We start from the raw sequence: 22155 nt of genomic DNA, 5'->3' as shown, positions 1-22155 counted from the left end.
ACAGTGAAACCCTGTCTCTAATAAAAATACAAAAAAGAAATTAGCTGGTTGTGATGGCATGTGCCTGTAGTCCCAGCTACGTGGGAGGCTGAGGCAGGAGAACAGCGTGAACCCGGGAGGGGGAGTTTGCAGTGAGCCGAGACTGCGCCACTGCACCTCCAGCCTGGGTGACAGAATGAGACTCTGTCTCAAAAAACAAAAAACAAAACAAAAAACAACGAATACATTAAGTACTTGATAGCTTGATGGTAGCTGCCTAATATAACTGCTATCATAAAGGTAGAAACAATATTGTAGATACCACAGAAATACCTTAAAGTTCATTACTATAAGCGGGATGCTTTGACTAAATGTCCTTATGCAAAGGCCTCATATGAAACTGTAAAATAAACCCATGAAGAAGTTAAAAGACTCCATGACAGATACACAAAATTTGGCCTGTCAAATTTCAAAAGAACCATTGTGACCATCAAGTTGTAAGATCCATGAAGATAAAAACTGACACAATCAGAATGGCTACTTGATAGTACCACATAACACCTCAAACAGGGCCGGGCATGGTGGCTCACTTCTGTAATCCCAGTACTTTGGGAGGCTGGGGCAGATGGATCACCTGAGGTCAGGAGTTCGAGACCAGCCTGACCAATATGATGAAACCTCATCTCTACTAAAAATACAAAAATTAGCTGGGTGTGGTGGCATGCGCCTGTAATCCCAGCTACTCGGGAAGCTGAGACAGGAGAATCGCTTGAACCCAGGAGGCGGAGGTTGCAGTGAGCTGAGATCACGTCATCGCACTCCAGCCTGGGCAACAAGAGCAAAACTCCATCTCAAACAAAACAAAACCTCAAACAGATACTACTCCATGAAACATTTCATTTAAGTAGAAAAAAATGGCCACAATATTAAACACGAATGGGAAAACTTACCCTGGATAGCACAGGAGACTGGTTAATTCATGCTTCATTTGTAAACAAATTAATCTGGAAAAACTGTAGGCCAGGTGTGGTACAGTTGTACCTGTACACTGTACACTGTACACTGCGCACTGTAATCCCAGCACTTTGGGAGACTGAGGTGGGTGGATCACCTGAGGTCAGGAGTTCGCGACCAGCCTAACATGATGAAACCCCATCTCTACTAAATTTTAAAAAATTAGCAGGGCGTGGTGGTGCAAGCCTGTAATCCGAGCTACTTGGGAGGCCAAGACAGGAGAATCGCTTGTACCTGGGAGGTGAAGGTTGCAGTGAGCTGAGATCGCGCCATTGCACTCCAGCCTGGGCAACAAAAGCGAAACTCCATCTCAAAATAAAAAAAGAAAAACTGTTATGGTGAATCAAGGACTAAAACCATTCCTAAACAACTTTCTGAACATCTCTAAGAAGATTTTATGGAGTTGCGTCTCTCTGTGGTTTAGAAATATTTATTATTTTTTTTTAAGTTTAGTTATTTTTAGAGATGAGGTCTTGCCATCACCCAGGCTGAAACTCCTGGACTCCAAAGACCCTCCACTTCAGTCTCCTGAGTAGCTGAGACTATAGGTGCATGCCACCATGCCGGGCAATATTCTTAAATATTCTAGTATGTTTACATTATGAATACCTTAGAAGAGTCCCTTACTGAAAAGACACAATATTCACAATGACTAAAATACTTTATTTTGTGTATTCTCCCAAGGGCATTCTAACTTGTCATCCAATAATATAAAAACATATTTAACTGCAATAGTTCAAACTTACACATTTCAATGATGTAACACTTTGCTTCTTTCTAAGAAACCTTGTCTTCATCATTCCCAGTCCTCAGGAAACCCCAGGCAGGAGTTTCCAACAAGATCTAACTCCAGACACATTGTAATCACATTTCCAAAAACTAAAGACAAAGAAAAAATCTTGAAAGCAGCCAGAGAAAAATGACATATTACTCATAGAGAACAATTTGAATGACTGTAGGCTTCCCAACAGAAATGAAGGCCAGTAAAAAGTAGAACAACACTTTCAAAATGCTGAAAGAACAGACCTATCAACCCAAAATTCTATATCCAGCAAAAATATGTTTCATATATGAAGGTGAAATAAAAGTCATTCTCAGCTGAAGAGAAAGAAGAACTTATTTCCAGTAGACTTATTATAAAGAATACTCTTCAGTTAGAAGCAAAGTATTATCAGAAGGAAACTTAGAACATCAGGAACAAAGGAAGACCAACTGAAATTGTAAATATCTGGGTAAATATTTTCCTCTTAGTTCTTTTAAATGTCTAATGTTTAAAAACAAGAATTATAATATTTATCTAATGAGATTTTTAATTTATGCAGGCAAATATATAACTACAAGAAAAAGGGAGGAGGCTAAAAAGGGCTATACAGTGATCAGATTTCTACATTTCACTTGAAGTTGTAAAAATATCAATTTTAAGTAGACTTAAAAATTTACATATATTGTAATTCCTAAGAAATCCCTAAAATAACTGTACAGAGATAATAGTCAAAACTACAATAGATTAATTGAAATGAATTAAAAAGTGTTCAATAACCCAAAAGACAGAGAAAAGGCAAAACAAAGGAATATCAAAGGAATAAAAAGAAAACAAATGATAAGATGGCAGAACTAAATCCACACATGTTAATAATTTCACTAAATATAAATGTCCTCGACATTTATATTTAGATAAAATTAAGATAGATGATCAGAATTTTAAAAGAGGACCCAACTATGCCTTGTTTATATAAAATTCACTTTAAATATGATATGGGTAGGTTAAAAGTAAAAGGACAGGCCAGGCATAGTGGCTCACGCCTGTAATCCCAGCACTTTGAGAGGCCGAAATCGGAGGACTGCTTGAGCCCAGGAATTCAAGACCAGCCTGGACAACATGGCAAAACCCTGTCTCTACAAAAAATTTAAAAATTAGCTGGGTGTGGTGGCACATGCCTGTAGTCCCAGCTACTCGGAACGGTGAGGGTGCAGTCAACCCTGGCTGTGCCACTGCACTCCTGCCTGGGTGACAGAGTGTGACCCTGTCTCCAAAAAAAAAAGTTAAAAGGATGGAAAAGAGGACATACTATACAAATATTAATCAAAAGAAAACCAGAGGGCTAATAAGAACATGAAAACATGCTCAACATAACTAGCCATTACTGAAATGCAATTCAAAACCACAATGAGATATACCTACTAGGATGGCTATAATAGAATAGATAGTAAGTGTTGGCTAGGATATAAAGAATGTGAAATGGTATAGCCACTCTGGAAAAGTCCGACAGTTCCTCAAAAGGTTAAACATGTACATACCAGGAAAATGAAAGTATGTCAATGCAAAAAATTGTACATGTATGTTCACAGCAATATTATTCAACTGATAAATGAATAAATATGATGTGTTCATACACTGGAATATCTGGCAAAAAAAAAAAAGTAGGGGGCAATAATGTCCTGAAACAGGCTACAACATGGATGAAAACTGAAAAAATTATGCTCAGTGAAAGAAGTCAGTCACAAAGACAATGTATCACGCCATTTATATAGTGTCCAAAAGAGGCAAATCCACAGAGGCTGAAAGTAGATTAGTGGATGTCTAGGACTGAGGGATTAGGAAAAGGAAGGAGGAATGGGAAGTGACTGTTAATGAACATATGGTTTCTTTTTGCGGGAGAAAAATTTTCTAAAATCAATTTTGGTGATGGTTACACAACTCTGAATATACTGAAAACCCTAGAAGTCTACACTTTAAATAGGTGAATAGTATGGTATGTGAATTACATATCTCAATAAAGGTGTCATATTTAAGAAAAGAGCTAGAGTGGCTATATAATATCAGACAAGGTCAGGCGCAGTGGCCCACGCCCATATAATCCCAGCACTTTGGGAGGCCGAGGCTGGCGGATCATGAAGCCAGGGTTTCCAGAACAGCCTGGGAAACATGGCAAAACCCCATCTTTACTAAAAATACAAAAAATTAATCAGGCGTGGTGGCACACACCTGCAGTCACAGCTAGCTGGGAGGTGGAGGTAGGAGGATCACCTAAGCCCAGGAGGTTGAGGCTGCAGTGAGCCACAATCACGCCACTACACTCTAGCCTGGGCAACAAAGTGAGACTTGCCTCAAAAAATAAATAAATATCAGACAAAGTAAACTTCAGAGAAAAGAAAATTACCAGGGACGGAGGAACATTACATGATGATAAAACCCCAATTCACCAAGAAGACATAAGCATCCTAAATGTATATACAACTACAATTAAAGAGCTTCAAAATACAAAAGCACTAACTCAAACTGAAGGGATATATAGGCATATCCACCCTTACTGCTGAAAAATTAAACATTCCTTTCTCAGTAACTGGCAGACTTTGTACACAAAAATCAGCAAGAATATAGACAAAATGAACAGCATCCACTAACTGGCTTGAATTGATATTTATGAAATGCTACAACCAACAACAGCAGAGTACACATTCTTTTCAAGTGCTCAAGACATTCATGAGGATAGATCACATCCTGGATCACAAAACAAACCTTAACAAATTTAAAAGAACTGTAATCATACAAATTATGTTTTTTTTTTTTTTTGAGACGGAGTTTCACTCTTGTTGCTCAGGCTGGAGTGCAATGGCACATTCTCGGCTCACTGCAACCTCTGCCTCCTGGGTTCAAGCGGTTCTCCTGCCTCAGCCTCCCGAGTAGCTGGGATTACAGGCTCATGCCACCATGTCCGGCTAATTTTTGTATTTTTAGTAGAGATGTGGTTTCACCACGTTGGCCAGGCTGGTCCCGAACGCCTGACCTCAGGTGATCTGCCCACCTCGACCTCCCAAAGTGCTGGGATTACAGGCATGAGCCACCGCGCCCAGCCAGTACAAATTATGCTCTCTGATTATAATGAAATTAAACTAAAGTAAGTAATTAAGAGATAACAAGAAAATCTCCAAACATCTGGAAGTTAAACAATGTACTTCTATATAATAAGTCAAAAAGGAAGTTTCTGGAAATTAGAAGATACTTTGATCTAAATAAACATGAAAATACAAAATATCAAAAATTTTGGCATGTATGTAAAACTCTACTTTGAAGCAAATTTATAGCATTAAATGTTTATATTAGAAAATTAGAAAGATCTCATATCAATTATGTAAGCCTCAACCTTTAGGAACTTGGAGAAGAAGAGCAAAATAAACCTAAAGTAAATAGAAGGAAATAATAAAGAGTGGAAATCAATGAAATTGAAAACAAGAAAGCAACAGAGAAAACCCAATGAAATCAAAAGCCAGTTCTTTGAAAAAAATAAAAATTGAAAAACCTCCTGCAAAATTAACCAAGAAAAAAAGTCAGCAGACATAAATTACTAATGGAAAGAAGGGATATCAGCAAAGATGAGATATCACTACAGACCTCTAATTCATTAAAAGGATAAGTGATCTCAAAAGAAGACATTTATGCAGCCAAAAGACACATGAAAAAATGCTCACCATCACTGGCCATCAGAGAAATGCAAATCAAAACCACAATGAGATACCATCTCACACCAGTTAGAATGGCGATCATTAAAAAGTCAGGAAACAACAGGTGCTGGAGAGGATGTGGAGAAATAGGAACACTTTTACACTGTTGGTGGGACTGTAAACTAGTTCAACCCTTGTGGAAGTCAGTGTGGCGATTCCTCAGGGATCTAGAACTAGAAATTCCATTCGACCCAGCCATCCCATTACTGGGTATATACCCAAAGGACTATAAATCATGCTGCTATAAAGACACATGCACACGTATGTTTATTGCCGCATTATTCACAATAGCAAAGACTTGGAACCAACCCAAATGTCCAACAATGATAGACTGGATTAAGAAAATGTGGCACATCTACACCATGGAATACTATGCAGCCATAAGAAATGATGAGTTCATGTCCTTTGTAGGGACATGGATGAAATTGGAAATCATCATTCTCAGTAAACTATCACAAGAACAAAAAACCAAACACCGCATATTCTCACTCATAGGTGGGAATTGAACAATGAGAACACATGGACACAGGAAGGGGAACATCACACTTCGGGGACTGTTGTGGGTTGGGGGGAGGGGGGAGGGATAACATTGGGAGATATACCTAATGCTAGATGACGAGTTGGTGGGTGCAGTGCACCAGCATGGCACATGTATACATATGTAACTTACTGCACATTGGGCACATGTACCATAAAACCTAAAGTATAATAATAATAATAATAATAATAATTACAATAAAAGAAAAAAAAAAAAAAAAAAAAAAAAAAAAAAGGATAAGTGAATACAATAATAAACTCCATACACATGAATTGGATAATTTAAATGAAATGGACTAATTCCTCAAAAAACACAAACTACATAAAGTCACACAAGATGAAACAGACGACTATGAATAGTCCTATTATAACTATTTTAAGAAACTGAATTTGTAATTAGAAATCTTCTGCAAAAAATCTCCAGACCTGGATGGCTTCAAGGACAAATTCTATCACACATTTAAAGAAGAAATAACACCAATTATTATACAATCTCTTAAAAAAAGAAGAAAAGGAAATACTTGTAATTTTAATCTCATAAAATGATGTCAGTATTACTGATACCAAAACCAAAGAGAATACAAGAAAACCACAGACTAATATCCTTCATTAACATAAATAAAAAATCCTTAAGGAAATATTAGTAACTCAAATTCAGCAACTCATAATGAGAATAATATACCCTGACCAATGGGAGTTTATCCCAGATTCAAGGCTGTCTCCAATGTAATCCACCGAAGAAGAAAATCACTCACGCATACCAACTGGCATATTATCAAAAAATTCAGCATACTTTCATAATAAAAATTTTCTGCAAGCTAGGACTAGAAGAGGATTTTTTTAAACTGAGAAAGGGCATTTTCAGAAAACTTATAGCAAACATCATACTTCATAATGAATGACTGACTGCTTTCCCAATAAAATTAGGAACAAGGGAAGGATGTCTGCAGTCACTAGTCCTGTTCAATACATTAAGTGCAATAAGGCTAGGAAGGGGGGAAAAAGCATACAGGTTGGAAAATAAGAAATAAAATGGCCCTTTTTCACAGCCAACATTGTTGTCTATGTAGAAAACCCCAAAGAATCCAAAAAAGAACTCCTAAAACTACTACATGATTTTAGCAATGTCACAGGATACAAGCACAAGAATCAACTGTTTTTCTATATACTGGCAACAAACAAATGGAAACCAAAACTTTTTTTTTTTTTAAACACAGATTTACAATAGCAAAAAAAAAAACCAAAACAAAAAAACCCACAAAAAACAAACCCTGAGATTCCTGGGCATAAATTAAAACATATGCAAAATTTGTTTGCTGATAACTACAAAATGCTAATGAAAGAAACTAAAGAGGATCCAAATGAATGGAGAAACATACTGTGTTCATGGACTGGAAGAATCAACACAGTAGGGAAGTTTTCTTTTTCTTTTTTTTGAGACAGAGTCTTAGTCTGTCGCCCAGGCTGCTGGAGTGCAGTGGTGCGATCTCGGCTCACTGGAACCTCCGCCTCCTGGGTTCAAGCAATTCTCTTGCCTCAGCCTCCAGAGTAGCTGAGATTACAGGCGTGTGCCACCACGCCCAGCTATTTTTGTATTTTTAGTAGAGACGGGGTTTCGTCATGTTGGCCATGATGGACTCGAACTCCTGACCTCAAGTGATCCTCCCACCTTGACTTCCCAAAGTGCTGGGATTACAGGCGTGAGCCACCGCGCCCAGCCAAAATGTCAAGTTTTCTGTAACTGTTGTACAAACATGCAATTTCCAATCAAAGTCCCAGCAAGATTTTTTAGAGAAATTGACAAGCTAATTCTAAAATTTCTATGGAAATGCAAAGAAATTAGGTAACAACAAAACAACTATGAAAACAAAAAAAGTTGAAGAAACTATTTGTTTTCAGTTTTTTTCACACTACCAAAGTTTAACAGTTACTATAAAGCTACTTCAATCAAGGTGGCATCGAGCTGATAGAGACAGAAAAGGTTTAGAGACAGAGCCATATAAAAGTGGCCAATGGATTTTTGAAAAAGGTGCAAAGGCAAGTCAAAGGAGAAAGGTTGGCTTTTTTCAACAAATGGTGTCAGAAGAACTGGACATCTATATGCCAAAAGTTTAATCCCAACATAATTCTTACACGTAATATAAAAATTAACTCAAAATGGACCATAAGTCTAAATGTAAAATTAAAAACAATAACACTTTCAGGAAAAAAATAAGAGAAAATCTTTGTGACCTGGGGTTAGGCAAAGGTTTTCGTAAACATGATACTAAAAGCATGATTCATAAAAGAAAAATTTGATAAACTGGACCTCATCAAAATCACAAACTTTTGCTCTGGGAAAGACACTATTTAGAGAGTTTGAAAAGACAAGCTACAGGCTGGGAGAAAATATTTCAAATCACTTATCCAACAAAGGACTTGTATCTAGAATACATAAAAATCTCTCAAAACAATAAGAAAATAACCCAAATAAAAATGAATAAAAGACTTTACTAGTGAACCAAAAAGATACGGACAAATAAGAAACATGAAAAGATGTTCAACATCATTAGCCATTAGAGAAATGCAATTAGTACCATCATGAAACCTGTCCTCTTAAAATGACTATCTATTTCTGCATCAATACCACATTGCCTCAAATGTAACAGCTGTAAAATAAACTCTCCCTATCTAATATGTATAAGTCACTGTTTTCTTCTTTAAAATTGCTTCACCTATTTGCCTTCTCTCTAACCTAATTCTATCCAAATGGATCTCTAGAGTACCCTAGAGGAAAATCAAACTGTTACGTAATAATTTTAATTAATTCAAACTGTTGGTAGCTTTCTGAATCTGAGCAATAACTACCTTATACTGTCATTTGGGCAAGAGGACAAGTGTTATTCCCATTTTACCAATGAGAAAATAGACCCAGGAATTCCAAATCTAAAAAGCTGAGTGGCTCACGCCTGTAATCCCAGCACTTTGGGAGGCCAAGGTGGGTGGATCACGAGGTCAGGAGATCGAGACCAGCCTGACCAACGTGGTGAAACCCCGTCTGTACTACAAATGCAAAAATTAGCCAGGTGTGGTGGCGCATGCCTATAATCCCAGCTACTCTGGAGGCTGAGGCAGGAGAACTGCTTGAGCCTGGAAGGTGAAGGCTGCAGTGAGCCAAGATCGCACCATTGCACTCCAGCCTGGGCAACAGAGCAAGACTCCATCACAAAACAAACAAACAAACAAAGCCGAATGACAGCACCACAAAGCAAGGAAAGAGCCAAACTAGTACCAAAAATAGAACTTCTGATCCCCAGTCAAGTGTCCTATTCCTAAGCCACACTGGATTCCCAGGATCTTGTTTGCTTTTTACCTATATAAAAATCATCTCAATCTCATTAGGTGGAAAACAAAAAAAAGTAAATTCTCTGACCCTACCCCACAAATGGAACATCCAAGATATTTTTTAAAATTTTCAAGCCAGCCATAGAAAAGAAATGGGAATGTATATGAAGACAAATTTTAAAGAATAAAAAAATTTCAAATATTTTCCAGACATAACAGCCTAGCAACCATTTTAATTAGGTGTCACAGTTAATTACAAGATCAATGAATATGTACTGATTGGCTTTTTAAAATTGTAATTAACATCCACTTTATGAAAAACACTCTCTCCTCTCCAGATTGCATAATGAAATACTACTACCAAAATCAACTACATTTAAAATTTGTTAACTATAAAAACCTACCTATTCAGGGAAAGGAATTATAAACAGCAGATAGCTCAAAGCATAATTTTTTTTAGCATTTCAGAAACACAGTGACAACAGTTTCTAAGAATTTGCATGTTCATTTCCTGTACGTGAAACCACACAAAAGTTTAAAATATTTTATAATATGCATTTACTTTATCACCTTTTTTGAAGACCATTGTGCTTCCCCTCTTTTTTGGCCAGGAAGTGGAGTGGGAGGAAGAAGACTGTTTTCCAAACTCTCTAACAAGTTTCAAATTTTAAAAAACAGACTTCAGTAAAAAAGGAATATTCTAAACTTTTCAGCCTATTTTTATAGTGCCTATCTTAACTGGTCATAATACACTTACTTACATTATTTTCTATAGGCAGGTCCAAATTACAGGTGAATCTTTTTTTCTTTTAGCAAGTTAAAAAATTTTTTTCTTTTCTGCATTAGTCACATTCCCACCCACTTTACCACCCAAAGACTTTTGCAGTTAGACTCCTGGCAGAAGGCTTAGAACATTCTGCTGCTGATAAAAGAGAAACCACCACCCACCGAAGGCAGCAATTGCCAGTTGTTTACTTTTAGATTTTGGTTAAGAAAAATCTAAGGAAATTCAAGTCAAATTTTTCAAGCCAACCTCAGAAAATAAATAGGAATATATATGAAATGTAAGAAAAATTAAAGACTAAAAAAAATTTTAAATATTTTCTAGGTAATTAATAAAAGCCTAGCAACCATTTTAATTAGGCATCACATTAATTGTAAGATCAATGAATGTTTACTGATTGGAAACTTCTGTTTCCCTTATCCGCAAATCCACTACTCCTACCACTACATCTACACAGAAATATTGTGACTACTGATATACACAGATGTGTCTTTAAATGTCAACAATCTAGTTTAAATTTTTCATGTTCAGGTATGTGTCTCTAATATTATTTAGTACACAATATGAACTGACCCATATGGAAATAAAAAAACCAAAAGGTATAGTTATGGCTTTCATATAAACTTATAATCTTAAGAATGCAAGAAAGAATGCATGTAAATTACATATAAAAATAAGCATTTATACAGGCACATCACTGTATCTGAAAGCAAAGAAAATTTTCACTGTCCTTGAAAATAGTGGAATGAATACATGTTTGGAACTGATAAAGACACTTTCTGAAGAAAATTAATTTTTAAAGTTGGAAGAAAGATTTTGGAAGTAATGACACTAGAGGATTTTTTTAAAATTACACGTTCCCTTAGAATTGTGGCTGACTATAAGTTTCATATACATATGTTCAAAGAGTTGTGACAGTTCAAGAAGGAACTAACCTAATCTAAACCAGTTATTTCTAACCTACAGGCTAAGGAGTCAGTGGAAGAGTTGCCTGAATGCACATACTCCAAGCACCGTCTGTAGTCTAAAACATTTCTTCTCCATTTCTCAAATATAAACAGATACTATAAAAATAAAATACAAAATCATTTAAAAGCATAGTAGTTTTCTGTCATTATACATAATTTCAACCCACAATTACTAAAAGCACAATTGCATGTGTATTAGAAGTACAGGGTTTCTCATAATCAAAACAGGTCAGGGGCCTTTAAGCTAATGTACAGAGTTCCTTCTGGCTCCAAAATTCTATGATTTTTAAAGGATTAAGAACTCTAATGGTGAATTCTTTAGAACTATTCCATTTCAATAAATATACATATGTATCTATAAATAATGCTTGCTAGGTGCCAACTACTGGACTTTTTCTCAGAGATGAGTAAGACATGATTCCAGACAGACCCAGGTTCAAATTGGCAGGAGAGACAGATACAGAAACAAATAATACAACCTAATAAATACTGCAGAAGAAAAGTTTCAAATGCGTTGGGAGCACAGCGGTATCAATGTCACCTGGGGGAGTCTGAGAAGACAATGATTTATGAATTGGGTTTCGATAGGTGGTAAAATAGAGGAACAGTAAACATCCTAGGCATCCGCACGTACAAAAGTACAGAGCTGTCAAAGCACATGGCAAGATTGGGGAAACAGCCAGTATAGTCTGGTATGGTCGGATATTAAAGCAAGACTAAAAGGTAAAATGGATTGGGGCAGACTGTAAAAGATCCTGAATGATGATGTGCTTAACAATTAGGATTTGATGCTGTCAGCAATACGGTTACTAAAAAGTTTAAGGAAAGGACAGAAATAAATAGGTATTTTACAATAACTCTATGGAAGGATTATAGTAGGGAAACCAGTGGAGGGCGGGGGGCAGAGGGGGCAACCGCACTAATCCTGGCGAAAAAAAAAATAATACAGTGCAGTGTAAGTGGAAATGAAGAACCAAGGATGATTCCATTCCTGGTTTTCTAATTCGGATAGCAGTACAGATACTGGAACCATTATCAGAGATGAGATAGAGAAGAAAGGCAGAAAGAGAATCAGAAAAGAGTAATACCCCTTGGAGAGCAGTTTCAAGAAACAAGTTATCTTCATTAAACGCTGCAAACAGGTGACTGAAAGGGTCCCCCGTCCGGTGGTAAGCCCGCAGGTGGGTAAGGCAGGATGAAAGCAGATACGGAAGGTGTGTCCATAGGGTTAGAGTCAAGGCTTTTCATTGAACTTTCTGCACCGCATCTCCATTAAGAGGTGCTCGAAGCCGGGGGGCGAGGAGAGGAAGTCCGGCTCCCAGGAGCAGGGAGCCCGCGGCGGGAAGCGGCCAGGGCCGGGCGCCGGTGGTTCAAGAGGCGCAAGGCACCGGCCCCGGCGAAAGACTGCCCCGGCAAAGGACGCCTCCGACTCGCCCACCCCTGCTCCCGTCCCCGAATTTAGCCCACTTACTCTGCTCTTAGTCCCTAGCAGCCGTCAGCTGTGGCGATGCGGTCTCAAACCCTCTACCAACAGGTACCTATGCACTCAAGGGAAGAGACTCCGCGCCCCTAATCTGTCTCCTCAGCAAGCAGACGCAGAATCGGACCGAGGCAGCGGACGGGAGGCCGGGAAGCCAGTGGCGTTCAGCCCCATCACCAGCGGGGTAGACACCTCCGCCGACCGCCGCCGACCGCCGCCGACCGGCGCTCCCGGAGGACTCCAGCCTCGCGAGATTTCCTTCCTCGCGTTACGGTGGGGCAGAACCGACCACTCTCCGCTTTGCGCGAGAAGGCGGGGCGGGGCCCTTCTACGTCCCTCCCTATTCCTCCCCTCCCAGGCTTTCGCTCGGCCTCTCGCAAAGTCTCGCGAGTTTTTCCAGGGGAAACCGGCCTGGGTGGAGAGACCGAGAAGGGGAGACCGGGTGGGTGGGCCCTACGCTTAGGGGGCCGTGTTGGTACTTCGCTGTTGGGGAGGCTTTCAGGTCGCCCAGATCCTGCTTCCCAATGGGTGACTTGGAAAATTAGCGGGTGGAAAATCTCGAGGGGTGGAGGCTTTTTTTTTTCCTCCTTGGCCCCGCCCTCTTCCTGTTCGGCGACTGGGACGCCTGGCCCTCCGAGCGGGTAGGGAGGTTTGGCGGGGCTGTCGGAGAGCTCTGTGCGCACGCGCGAGCCCGAGTGTGTGAGTGTGCACGCGCACGCGCGTTCCTGCTCTTAGGAAGCCTGGGAAGGACCGGTGTACTAGGAGATGATCGGGGAGAGCATAGTCCCCTGTCTGTGGCACCAGACACTCCCGACTGTGCGCTGACTCTCCCCACCCAGCCAGCAGCCTTTTCCAGAGAGGCTGTGGTCCATAGCCTCTGTTCGTTTTCACTGCAGGACCAGACACGAAAGTAAGCGAACCTCGATCCTGAGGTCTTCCCTATCCGCTCACCTTGTATTTTCCACCCCCCACCCTCCAGCAAAGTGGGTCTAGAAGGTTTCTCAAAGAGAGTTTTGCATGAAGGGGAGATGCGTCTTGAAAGCAAGAGGTGAAAATAGCTGGATCGTAAGAAATCAGTTCGTTTTGATTTAACACTTTGGCTTTGCCTGCCATGTGCTTTTCGAATGTGGATTGTCTATTCAGTGTAAGATTTTGTTAGCGAAGCAGGGGAGTACCATATGCTCTGTTTTAATAAGAAAAAGTTTTAAAAGTTTTAAATCTCCTTCTACACACCAGTGTGATGGTAACAACTAAGTTTTTCTGCTCTACCTGGTAAATTACTGTGATGTTTCAAAAGCTAAGGGGAGAGTGTGAAGTTAGGGTCCTTATCCTAAGGCGAAGACCTGATGTGCGGTTATCTTAGGAGATGTTTATCTTTGTTTTGGCCTTTTCTTTTGCTGTCACTCCTCTTTCCTGTTAATTCCGCACCCCTACCCGCCAGTCCCCCTTTTTCAGAAATCTTCAAACGTTTTTCTTGGAGGGAAGTGCAAAAATGCTGGCTTGGGGTTTATATGTGACTAATGTCAATTAGCAAGGATCATAAAGTTGTATTTCAAGAGTATTTGTCACTTATTATGTTTCGTATATGTAAGGGAATCAAATACAATTAAATGTCAAAATGTTTCCCTCTGACAATTTTAAGTTCATTTTAAAAGCAAAACCAAAAATGCATGCACTGGTATTTTTGTCTGTGCCTAGTAGAGTGACAGCCTAATATGGTGTATTGATACCGTTGCTTTCTGGTCATGACCTCATTAAACTGTCCTTTGTTGGACAGATTTCTTTGAACATATTCATGTTCCCTACCAAGTCTTCTTGAGGGAAAGACAATTTTCTTGAGAAAATTAGGAAAAATGTAAGATGTTATGTATAAATATTTGGCTAATATGTTTTCCCCCTTACAGGTTAAAACAAAATGAAGATTTTTTCTGAATCTCATAAAACAGTGTTTGTTGTGGATCACTGCCCTTATATGGCAGAATCGTGCAGGCAGCATGTCGAGTTTGATATGCTAGTGAAGAATAGAACCCAAGGAATCATTCCTTTGGCCCCCATATCTAAATCATTGTGGACTTGCTCAGTAGAATCTTCCATGGAATATTGTAGAATAATGTATGATATATTTCCTTTCAAAAAGCTGGTGAGTGTAAAGTACAAACAAAATCATGATTTTGGGGATGTATTTAACTGCATAAATGAATTTTTTATATGAATTTGCTATAGATAATGACTATGTTTATTACTTAAAAATGTACATAACGCTGCCCTTTGGGATTAATATATAATGGATATTTAATTGGGGCCAGTAATAATAACAGCTAACAATTATTGAGCACTTTACATGTGCCAGACATATTTCAAAGTGCTTCATATTTAATAATTTCCGTAATTCTCATAACAGTCATGTTAGGTAGGAACTGTAATTATTGAAGCAATATTCAAAGTATGTAACAACCAGTATAGAACACAGACTGACCATTGAGAGCTGCTGTCAAACTGTGCTGGCATGTAGCAGCTGACTGTCAGTCTTGTTTGTTGCTTCCCTGTTGTGGATCCGGAAACTGAGGTAAAGAGAAGAAACTTGTCCTGAGTCACATAGTTACTTAGAGGCAGAGCCAGAATTTGAACCTAAGCTGGCTGGCTGCTTGCAATTTTAGCAAATATACACTAAACTGCTGTATTGTTTGGCCATATTAGAAAGAAATACTTTTAAGAATGCTGAGTGGATATGGTTTATCAGTAAGAAGAGAAATGGATGATTGACAGAAATTACAGGTATTAAAGTTTAATCTTAGATTTCAGTATCTTAAATGTCTTATTTTGGGAAAGTCATTTGGTTAGCCACAAGTGGAAGACTTGCTTTCTGTCTTACTTGAAGCAGCCTAGGCTGGGACCTAGCCAATTCTTAGACTGAGGAAGGTAGGGCAGTGGGATAAAGGTGGACATAGTCTGATATTATACATTCACATATATTCCAAATTAAAATATAAGCCCTTCTTAAAATTTGTGTACATTCTATGTATGATAAAAATATATAATGAGAGGGAATATAACTGATTCAGAGCACAGGCTTTAGTTCAGACCTTGGCATGGTTAACTACTAGCTGTGTGACTTCGATTATATTTCCTAATCTCTCCAAGCCTCAGTTTCCTCCCATGTAAGTATAACACTTACTTCCTTGATGTAAGCTTTAAAAGAGATAAATCTATGTAAAGTGGCTTGTAAAATATATATCCCTGTCCGATAAGCCTTGGAAGAGAAGACCAATTATCAAACTTCTTGGGGGAGGAAGGAAAACTGGTATTTCATCGATATATAGGGAAAAAGATCATAGATTAGATTGTGTTGTCCAGAGTAAAGAAAGAAATCTAACCCTCTAGCCAAAAAGGAACATGGGTCAGAATCATCATTTGATAAGTTTTCCAAAATGTTCTTTGTCATTATCTTACCTAATAGCAGATAATTTTAAATTTTCAAATTTGCATTTTACTTTAAAACTTAGCATAAAGACCATATCCATTATTTTGGCTTTCAGTGCCCTATATGATCCAGCTCCTGCCTATTTCTCTGAGTTTGTCTCCTCTCCCACTGCCTGCTCTGACTGTCACCCTTTCCAGGGTATATGCTCAGATGCCTTTGCATTTGTTATTTGCTGTACCCAGATTGTCTATCCCTGACTTTACGGTGGCTGGTTTTGGATTGCCTTCAGTTGCCACTTCTATGGAGAGTCCTTCTGTAACCACCCAATCTAAAGTAGCTAATTAACTTATTTTTCATAGCGTTTATCACTCTCTGAAATGATCTTGTTCATTTATTTGTTTGTATTCTTCCCGCAGTGCCTTCTGTCCTAGTAGACTCCCCTCCCCTGACTTTCCCCACATTGTGAGTGACAGAACTTTTTTATTCATCACTCTATTCCCATATACTCAGTGCCAGCGATAGCACCTGGCATGTACTACACATTCTGTAACTATAAAATGAAGAATGAATGAATCAGTGAAACAGTGTTAGAAATTGCATATTACTTGAAAATATGTTGGTGATTGAGTGAAATTAGAGTTGAATACTAATTGTTTCTTTGGAATCTATTAGGTGAATTTTATTGTGAGTGACTCTGGAGCACATGTTTTAAATTCTTGGACTCAAGAAGACCAAAATTTACAGGAGGTACGGTTAGATTTTGAGCTGTGGCCATTTGTAAATTATCTAAATGTGGTAATACTTTTTAAAAAAATGACTAATTTTTTAAATCACCCTAGGATTTGCATATAGTGTTAAAATGCCAAGTCATATGAAAACAGCTATCTCCATTCTAGGCTTTCCCTACACCCAGCACCCCCAAGCAAACTTCCATTTTTTAGCGGTTGTCATATTTACTTCCAGATTTCTAAATAACATGTTTTTATTCCTGTTTATTGAGTTCTCTGTTTATTTATCTACTTATTTATTTATTTATTTTGAGACGGAGTCTTGCTGTCACCCAGACTGGGGTGCATTGCGCCATCTCGGCTCACTGCAACCTCTCCCAGGTTCAATAGATTCTCCTGCCTAAGCCTCCCAAGTAGCTGAGACTACAGGAGTGTGCCACCATGCCTGGCTAATTTTTGTATTTTTTAGTAGAAATAGGGTTTAGCCATGTTGGCCAGGCTGATCTTGAACTCCTGACCTTCATATGTCTAATGCCTGCCCCGTTCCCTTGTGTTCTCAATATTAATATGTCAGAATTGTTGGTTATTTCAAAGTTTCATGTTGGCATTATAACATCTACATAAAGTATTATTCACTGTTAAGCCAAGTAATATATATGGTTAGTTCCTTATATAGCTTTTTGTTTATTCCTAGAATTATTTATTATCTCCTTTTTCTCCCCTTCATGTGTTTTGTTTTCATAATATCCATTGCTGCTTTTCCTCATGCTTCTACAAAACTGCCCAATATTTTGATCATAAATGTGTTAGATAATTCAGCAATTTGATTTTGTCCCCTGAGGAACTTCTTGGAGCACAGTCTTCAGCTCCAGTTTGAACTGGCTGCTTTCTAAGCCCACTGCACTCCTATCATCCTTCTCTCCCTATTTTTCAGATCCCATTTGTTTTCCTCTCTTTTTCTTTGTGTAATCTTTTGTTTTGGTAGAACATAACCTCCGGGATGCCTGTAGTTTACCTTGCCCTTTGCTGATACTTTGGGTGTAGAAATTCTGTGTTGGAAATAACTTTTTCCTCAAAATTTTGAGGGCATTGTATACTCCACAAAATTATATGTTTTATAGCCTCCAATGCTGAGAAGCCTAACACCATTTTTCTTTATAATTTCGCACTGAAAGCCGTTAGAATCTCAGTGGTGTGCCTGGGTGTTGATCTGTTCTCATCCATTGTGCTAGGCTTCATATTTTCCAGTACAGGGAAATTTCCCTGCATTGTTTCATTGATAATGTTCTTGTCTCTGTGTTCTGTGTCTTTCAGGAATATCCATTCCTGGGATGTTAGACCTCCTGCATTAAATTCCTTACTGTTTTTCTCACTGATCATCTCATTGTCAGTCATTCTGCTTTTTTGACGCTTTTAACCCTTGTATAGAACTCTTTATTTGATTGTACTTTTAATTTCCAAGAACTTTGACTTTAACTATGTCTGTTTTCGTCATATCCTTTTCTTGTTTTACGGGTGTAATTTTACTTGCAGGTATTAACATTAGTTTATTTGATGTTTTCTTTTGTGCCTTCTGTATTCTCACAGTTCTTTTTTTATGTTGAGGCTTTTCTTAAATGCCTGCTGATAGTTAGCTAGACAGTCTTATTTAAAAGCAAGGCACTAAATGGCAGATTAGAAAATCTACACGTTATGGAGTAGGTATTGCTGACTATACTTCATTGTAGTTTTAGCCGATTGTTTGCACTAGGGAACCTCCAAATATTGGAGTTGACAGATGGTCTCTCTGGGACTGTTCTTCTACTCTTTTATCTGTATGACAACTTGGTTGTCAGCTCTCTGGGAGACGGGAGAGGGTAAGTTATACCATTTCCTCTGTAGCATTAGCCATATTTCATATGCACAGTAAGCCTCACATAGATAGTGGCTACTGTATTGGACAGCACAGATAGAGAACATTTCCATCATCACAGTAAGTTCTATTGCGCAGTAGTGATTTAGTATCTTACTTTTACTCTCTTATGTGCTTTTGGTATCCATGTTTGATACCTTTCAGTTTCAGTTCTTCCAAGGAATGTGATTCTGTATCTTGTCGGGTAGGGGAGACGTAGTCACTTACACGGGTAGGGTGTAAGTAAGATCTGGGAGTCAGGTTGTTCCTTAAACTGACTTCAAGCTATTGACATTTTTAGTATCTTGCCTTTCCCCGCTGTGTTTGGTAATTGGTGCCTCCAGTTCTTGAACTTCTCCTGGATTCTCCAGTTCTGAACTTCTCCTGGATTATTTTGCCTTTTACTTTCCACGGGCACTTAGATTTCTGCATATTCAGTCCTATTAAGTTCATCACCACTCCTTCATCCATTTTTATATATTCTTGTTGATGTCTATCTTGTTCATTGTTGTCTCTTCTTCCACTCACTTCACGCTTGTGGGTTTATGCTTTCTTTTTTGGTTTATGTGTGTTTTTTTTTTTGAGACTGAGTTTTGCTCTTGTTGCCCAGGCTAGAGTGCAGTGGCGCGATCTTGGCTCACTGCAACCTCCGCCTCCCAGGTTCAAGCAATTCTCCTGCCTCAGCTTCCCAAGTAGCTGGAATTACAGGCGCCTGCTACCACACCCGGCTAATTTTTGTATTTTTAGTACAGATGAGGTTTCACCATGTTGGCCAGGCTGGTCTTGAACTCCTGACCTCAGGTGATCCACCCGCCTCAGCCACCCAAAGTGCTGGGATTACAGGTGTGAGCCACCACGCACAGCCTGGGTTTATGTTTTTTAGTAAGTAAAATCTTTTACTTCGATTTTAGTGGAGGAAGCAGAAATCAACTCATGCTCAACCAGTTAGGTTTATGTTTTAACATTATTTGTCTGAAGATACTGAGTTACTAGTAGCTTATGTTCTTTGCCATTATTTAGTTGAATAGATTTCAGTCTACGAGGTCCTTCCCTGATGAATGTGAACAACATGAGAAACAAGGCTTTAGTGAAATAATTGAATACATTATTTGAATTATTTAATGCCAAAATTTTTTTTGTTAACGGATGCTATGCAGTGGTAACAATCCCATCCAAGGTGTTATTATTATTTTTTGTTTGTTTTCTTTTTCTTTTTCTTTTATTTATTTTGAGACGGAGTCTCGCTCTGTTGCCCAGGCTGGAGTGCAGTGGCGCAATCTTGGCTCACTGCAAACTCCGCCTCCTGGGTTCAAGTGATTCTCCTGTCTCAGTCTCCCAAGTAACTGGGACTACAGGTGTGTGCCACCATGTCCGGCTAATTTTTTGTATTTTTCGTAGAGATGGGGTTTCACTGTGTTAGCCAGGATGGTCTCGATCTCCTAACCTCAAGTGATCTGCCTGCCTCGGCCTCCCAAAGGGCTGGGATTACAGGCATGAGCCACCGTGCCCAGCTTCTTTTTCTTTTTTTTTAATTTAATTTAATTTTATTTTTCTCCGAGGTTAGTTTTAAATAGAACGCTTTTAAAGAAAATGTGTTTTATCATACTGTTTGGTCTTAAAATGTTTGTGATTAGTATTATAATATATGTAAACTAAGCTAACCTTTCATTCTTTTGAGGTAATTCACTCAGTAGGCTTTGATTGGCTTGGCTTTGCACTAATATCATTCCAGAATGTTCTTAATATACTATTACCTGAAAAAACAATTTAAGAATTCCATACGTTTCCACCGTACTGTCTTTTTTAAGTACTGTGAAAGAAGTGTTTACCTTTTTCAAGAGGTACTGTGAAAGAAGTGTGAAGGCTTTCTAGTAGTATATGAATAAAAATAAGTACAAATCTGTGTAGATTTGTACCTACTGACTGCACCTCTGCAGTGCAGAAAAAGTGTGCATTTGATGGATAGGTATGCTAATCATAAAGGAATTATTACTTCTTTTGCTTTCCCAAGGTGAAGGTACGTGATATCCCATTCATTGCTTTTAAATTTTGAATGGAGGGGCAAACTCCAGTTGTGAAAGCAACTATATAGCAAATCACTGGTGTTCAAGAATATGTAAAAGAATGTACATTTTGTATAAATTATGTATAATCTTGTGTATATTTAATGTTTAGCTTTGGTTATCCGTGTCACACCTTTTCCCTATGTTAAACCTTTCTATGTCTCTATGTCTATCCTGTGCCAGTACCACACTATCTTGATTACCATTGTTTTGTAGTAAGTTTTAAAAATAGGAAGTGTGACTCTTCTTACCTTGTTCTTTTTGAAGATTGTTTTGGCCAGTCTGGGTCCCTTGCAATTCCATATGAATTTAGAATCACCTTATCAATTACTACAAAGAAGTTGGGGATTATGTTGATGCTGTAGGTCAGTTTGGATAATATGGCCATCTTAACAATATTAACTCTTCCAGTCCATGAGCATGGTATGTTTTTTCATGCTTTAGATCTTTAATTTCTTTCAACAATGTTTTGTTGTTTTCAGAGTATAAGTTTTATAGTTCTTGTTAAATTTATTTCTAAGTATTTTATTTTTGATGCTGTTTTAAGTGGGATTTTAAAAAATTTAGTCTGCAGATTATTTTAAGTATATAGAAATGCAATTGATTTTTGTGTATTAATCTTGTATGCTACAGGTTTGCTGAACTTGTATATTAGTTATAATAGTTTTTTAGTGGATACCTTGGGATTTCGTAAATTCAGAATCATGTCATCTGCAACATAGAAAGAGTTTTAACTCTTTCTTTCCAATCTGGATTCTGTCCATCCTCTCTCTCTCTCTCTTCCTTTCTTCCCTTTTTCCTTGTTTCTTCCTTTTTCTTTCTTCCTTTCTTTCTTCCCTTTCTCTCTCCTTCCTTCCTTTCTTCTTTCCTTCCTTGCTTTCTTCCTTTCTGTTTTTCTGTATTTCTTGTCTCTCTTTATCACCTAGGCCAGAGTTCAGTGGCTGAACTCCTGGGCTCAAGCGATCCTTCTGCCTCAGCCTTCTAAGTAGCTAGGACTGTGGGTGTACACCACCCCACCTAGCTGATTTTTTAGTTGTTTTTTTTTTTCTTTTTATAGAAACGGTGTCTTGCTTTGTTGCCCAGCCTGGTCTTGAACTCTTGGCCTCAAGCAATTGTCCTGCCTTGGCTTCCCAAGTACTGGGATTACAGGCATGAGCCACTGGGCTTGGCATGAATTTCTTTTATTTCTTTTTGTTTCCTATCGCCTTGGCTAGAACTTCCAGTACAGTGTTGAATGGAAGTGATGAGAGTAAACATCTTTGTTACTGATAAGTAGGGAGAATTCTTCCAATCTTTCACCATTAAGTATGATGTTATCAGTAGGTTTTTCATAGGTGTCCTTTATCTTCTTGAGGAAGTTTCCTTCTGTTGCTAATTTTTTTAATTATGAAAAGGTTTTGGATCTTGTCAAGTGCTGTTTCTGTTTATTGAGATGATCATGTGATTTTTATTTTATTGATATA

General features: G+C 38.3%; 2 protein-coding genes across 10 annotated transcripts in view; one reads left to right on the top strand and one right to left on the bottom strand.

The window, feature by feature from the left end:
- Positions 1–12829, bottom strand: part of FGFR1OP2 (FGFR1 oncogene partner 2) — a 28985-nt gene extending 16156 nt beyond the window's left edge. For 2 of the 7 annotated variants that reach the window (XM_054526512.2, XM_054526515.2), the window contains exons 1-3: positions 12581–12752; positions 1740–1872; positions 1228–1302 (exon numbers count right to left, since the gene is read on the bottom strand). In XM_054526512.2, coding sequence (XP_054382487.1) covers positions 1228–1302; positions 1740–1743 — 79 coding nt within the window. In that variant the 5' untranslated portion in view covers positions 1744–1872; positions 12581–12752. 7 annotated transcript variants of the gene reach the window in all.
- Positions 12830–12919: 90 nt separating this feature from the next.
- INTS13 (integrator complex subunit 13) overlaps positions 12920–22155 on the top strand; it is a 33170-nt gene continuing 23934 nt past the window's right edge. Inside the window, exons 1-3 of one of the 3 annotated variants that reach the window (XM_024256715.3) lie at positions 12920–13499; positions 14494–14729; positions 16683–16757. In XM_024256715.3, the coding sequence (XP_024112483.1) occupies positions 14505–14729; positions 16683–16757 (300 nt within the window). In that variant the 5' untranslated portion in view covers positions 12920–13499; positions 14494–14504. The remainder of the gene's footprint in view (positions 13500–14493; positions 14730–16682; positions 16758–22155) is intronic. The other 2 variants (XM_024256716.3, XM_054527012.2) reach the window with 2 other exon arrangements.

The sequence above is a fragment of the Pongo abelii genome, chromosome 10, assembly GCF_028885655.2.
Source record: "Pongo abelii isolate AG06213 chromosome 10, NHGRI_mPonAbe1-v2.0_pri, whole genome shotgun sequence".
Classification (NCBI taxonomy): Eukaryota; Metazoa; Chordata; class Mammalia; order Primates; family Hominidae; genus Pongo; species Pongo abelii.
Note: the sequence above shows the minus strand (reverse complement) of the source record. Positions and strands in the feature narration are given on the sequence as shown.